At 55.2% G+C, this 3,924-nt stretch overlaps 1 protein-coding gene across 1 annotated transcript in view; it reads right to left on the bottom strand.

Moving 5' to 3' along the window:
* The window catches only part of LOC123513641 (proton-coupled folate transporter-like), a 36,863-nt gene extending 35,298 nt beyond the window's left edge, over positions 1–1,565 (bottom strand). Inside the window, exon 1 of the mRNA XM_045270917.1 lies at positions 1–1,565. This exon is cut by the window's left edge and continues 66 nt beyond it. Coding sequence (XP_045126852.1) covers positions 1–928 — 928 coding nt within the window. The 5' untranslated portion in view covers positions 929–1,565.
* Between the last annotated feature and the right edge of the window lie 2,359 nt (positions 1,566–3,924).

Below are 3,924 nucleotides of genomic sequence, written 5' to 3'. Positions count from 1 at the left end.
CGCGTTTCTTGAGCGTGCTCCTGATGCTGTCCAGGAAGCGGCGCGGGTCGAAGAAGTCCCGCACCATCTTGGAGAGTGTGATGGTCTTGGCGCGCTTCACGATGCTCTTGGTGCTCATCAGGTCCTTCTTCTTCTTGTCGATGCCATACACCCACGCCACGCTCTCCCGCAGCCTCAGGGACTGCTTGGGTGGCAGCACCTTCTCCAGCTTCTGCACGTTGGCGAAGGGCCCGTGGCTCTCCGGCATGAACAGCGCCATGTACGTCAGGGACACGATATACATGGCGAGGGACGTGCCGAACAGCACCGGGTACCCGCCCGCCTTGTAGATATACGTGCCCATCAGCGTGCCGATGGGGCCGCCCAGGAACCAGATGCTGTTGGCGAGACCCACGCGAGACGTACGGGTCTCCTCGGAGGTCACGTCGCTGATGTAGGAGTTGGCCGCCGTCAGGAAGCTGACGGTGCCGCCCCCGAGGGAGTCCAACAGCGCCACGAACAACAGGTACTCCACGGGCCAGGCGTCCACCATGGACACCACCAGGTAGCCGAGGGCGTACAGGCTGTGGCCGATGGTGGATAGCACGAGGGGCACCTTGCGGCCGTACTTGTCACTCCAGGCGCCGATGAAGAGGATGAAGAAGAGCGGGATGACGGCCATGATGATGCCGTTGTACATGGCGAACACGCTCACCTCCTTGGTCATGGCCTCCTTAACGTGGCGGTGGTGCGTCAGGTTGTCGCACACCTCCTTGCTGTAGTTCAAGTTCACCTGACACACCTTGTCCATCTGCAGGTTCTCCACCAGCACCACCATGTTGGAGTAGCCCAGGCCGTCCAGCAGCATCACCGGCTCCACCGAGATGGTGCCCAGGCACGCCACCAGCTTCCGCCATGGCGACGTGGCCTGCGGGGCGCCCGACGCCATGCTCACCGATGCTGCTGCTGCTGCTGGTGCTGCTGGCCCGTTGCCGCTAACGCCCACGCCGCGCCCTCAACGGGCAGGACACCCGCCCGCCCACTGAGCGAGCCACTCACACCACCACCACTAGCACTAACACCACCACACCACCACACACCGACACCACACCCCCACCCAAGACTGTGTCCGCCGCGCCCGCACCGCTAGCCAGTTTGCGGCAGTAGCGCCGCCGTGCCCGCCCCTCGTCACAGCAGCAGAGGTCCGACCTTCGCCAAGCCACCAGGAGCAGAGAGGTGGCGGCGCCTGAGGTGCGACCTGTGCCTGGAAAGTGCCGCGGTGCTGCCACTGGGAGCCACTGGGAGTCACTAGGGACGAGGGAGGGTGGCGGCGCTGCTTTCCGCGTCCTGGCCCGGCCAAAAGTGAGCCGCTGCCGCCCGCCCGCCACCACCACGCCTCGCACTGACGTCACGCCCGAGGGTCACCCGCTTAACGCTGCCCGAAAGGTCACGCGCCGTGTTTTGTTGCCGGTGCCCATGTTGCGCCCAGGTAATGACGGGGGGCGGCGGAGGCGGCGGAGGAGCGACGGTAGGGGTGCCGGTGAAGCAAGGGGACGTGTTGAAGGGGCGGGAGGCTGGGAGGCAGTGAGGCAGAAGAAAAGGTGAGGGAGAGGGAGGGGCGGAAGGATGGGGAGGGAGAGGGTGAGGGTTGGGTAACAGCCGCCACGAGAGGACAGAGGGGAAAGTAGTGAAAGGAAAGCTACAGGGCAGGGTGGAGTGTGTAGGGGCAGCAGAACTGGGGAGCTGGCCTGGGCGGGGAGCGATGGGGGGAGGGGAGCAGAACAAGTGTGGAGGAGAGGTAAGAAGAGGAGGTGAGGTGGGAGGGGAGGGAGAAAAAAAGTAACAGGAGGAGGAGGAGGAGGAGGAGGAGGAGGAGGAGGAGGAGGAGGAGGAGGAGGAGAGGAGGACATGGGGACAAGGAGGGACAAGGAGGAAGAAGAAGGAAGAAACCTGCTAAGAGACAGAAGGAGAGAGAGAGAGAGAGAGAGAGAGAGAGAGAGAGAGAGAGAGAGAGAGAGAGAGAGAGAGAGAGAGAGAGAGAGAGAGAGAGAGAGAGAGAGAGAGAGAGAGAGAGAGAGAGAGAGAGAGAGAGAAGAAGGAGACAAAAGAAGAGAGGGGGGATAAGGACAAAAATAGACGAGGTGGGGAGGAGGTTGGGGGCGCAGCAAGCATGAAGGGGAGAAGAGGGGGAGGTGGGGAGGTGGGGAGGAAAGTGGATCAGCCAGGTGCCTTCAGAGGTCCGGGAGCATCGCTGGGGAAAAGGGGAAGTTACCTGTGCTGATTATCTCCCAGGAAGGACCCTCCCCATCTTCCCACACCCCTCCTCTTCCTCCTCCTCCTCCTCCTCCTCTCTTTGCTTCCTTAATGACGCGCGTGAGAAAATTGTTAAACGAATACTCAAACCAAGAAAGTAGTGGTGGTGGTGGTGGTGGTAGTGGTGGTGGTAGTGGTGATGGTGGTAGTGGGTGTGGTAGTGGTGGTGTTGGTAGTAGTTAATCAAAATAAGTCATTCTTTTAACAGATGCAATTACGTTTCACATCTCAATTCCTTATGTGTGTGTGTGTGTGTGTGTGTGTGTGTGTGTGTGTGTGTGTGTGTGTGTGTGTGTGTGTGTGTGTGTGTGTGTGTGTGTGTGTGTGTGTGTGTGTGTGTGTGTGTGTGTGTGTGTGTGTGTGTGTGTGTGTGTGTGTGTGTGTGTGTGTGTGTGTGTGTGTGTGTGCTAATCTGTATGCAAGCCGGAGTCTGTTCTCTCTCTCTCTCTCTCTCTCTCTCTCTCTCTCTCTCTCTCTCTCTCTCTCTCTCTCTCTCTCTCTCTAACACACCTTCCCCTCACCCTGACCAATCACAAACGTTATTTATCCCCTTCCCCTTCGCTCATTGGCTCAACTCACTCACTCACTCACTCACTCACTCACTCACACTCACGCACACACTCACTCACTCACTCACTCACTCACTCACGCACTCACTCACGAAGAACTGGCAAACTGCTTCATTACTGATAGCAAGATTTGTAGAGATTTTTTGTTTAATTTACGACTAGGAAAGAGCGATAATAAGATAAGACAGACAGACAGACAGACAGACAGACAGACAGACCCCTCTCTCTCTCTCTCTCTCTCGTATTTACCGTATGTTAACTAATTTTGGTGTGTTTTGGGTGTGTTTTGGTGCGTTTTGGGGTGTTTAAAGCTAGTTTGGGAGTGTTTTGGTGTGTTTTGCGGTGTTCTGATGTGTTTTGGTGCGTTTGGGTGTGTTTTGGTGCGTTTTGGGTTGTCATAAGCCAGTTTAAGTGTGTTTTGGTGTGTTTTGGTGTGTTTTGAGGATGTTTTAAGCTAGTTTAAGCGTGTTTTGGTGTGTTTTGGTGTGTTCTGATATGTTTTGGTGCGTTTTGGGGTGTTTTAAGATAGTTTGGGTGTGTTTTGGGTGTGTTTTAGTGTGTTTTGGTGCGTGTTGGTGTGTTTTGGTGTGTTTTGGGGTGATTTTGGTGTGTTTTGGGGTGTTTAAAGCTAGTTTGGGAGTGTTTTGGTGTGTTTTGAGGTGTTATGATGTGTTTTGGTGCGTTTTGGGGTGTTTTGAGCTAGTTTGGGTATGTTTTTGTGTGTTTTAGTGTGTTTTGGTGCGTGTTGGTGTTTTGGTGTGTTTTGATGTGTTCTGATGTGTTTTGAGTGTGTTTTGGGTGTGTCTTAAGCTAGTTTGGGTGTGTTTGGGTGTGTTTTATGGTGTTTTGGTGCATTTTGGGGTGTTTAAGCTAGTTTGGGTGTTTTGGTGCGTTTTGGAGTGTTTTGGTGTGTTTTGGTGTGTTTTGGAGTGTTCTGATGTGTTTTGGTGCGTTTTGGGGTGTTTTAAGTTAGTTTGGGTGTGTTTTTATGTGTTTTAGGGTCTGGAGGGATGTATGAGGGTGCAGGGATGTCTGGCAGCAGGGTGTATTAGGGTGTAGGGGG

Source organism: Portunus trituberculatus, chromosome 36 (assembly GCF_017591435.1).
Source record: "Portunus trituberculatus isolate SZX2019 chromosome 36, ASM1759143v1, whole genome shotgun sequence".
In the NCBI taxonomy this organism is placed as follows: domain Eukaryota; kingdom Metazoa; phylum Arthropoda; class Malacostraca; order Decapoda; family Portunidae; genus Portunus; species Portunus trituberculatus.
Note: the sequence above shows the minus strand (reverse complement) of the source record. Positions and strands in the feature narration are given on the sequence as shown.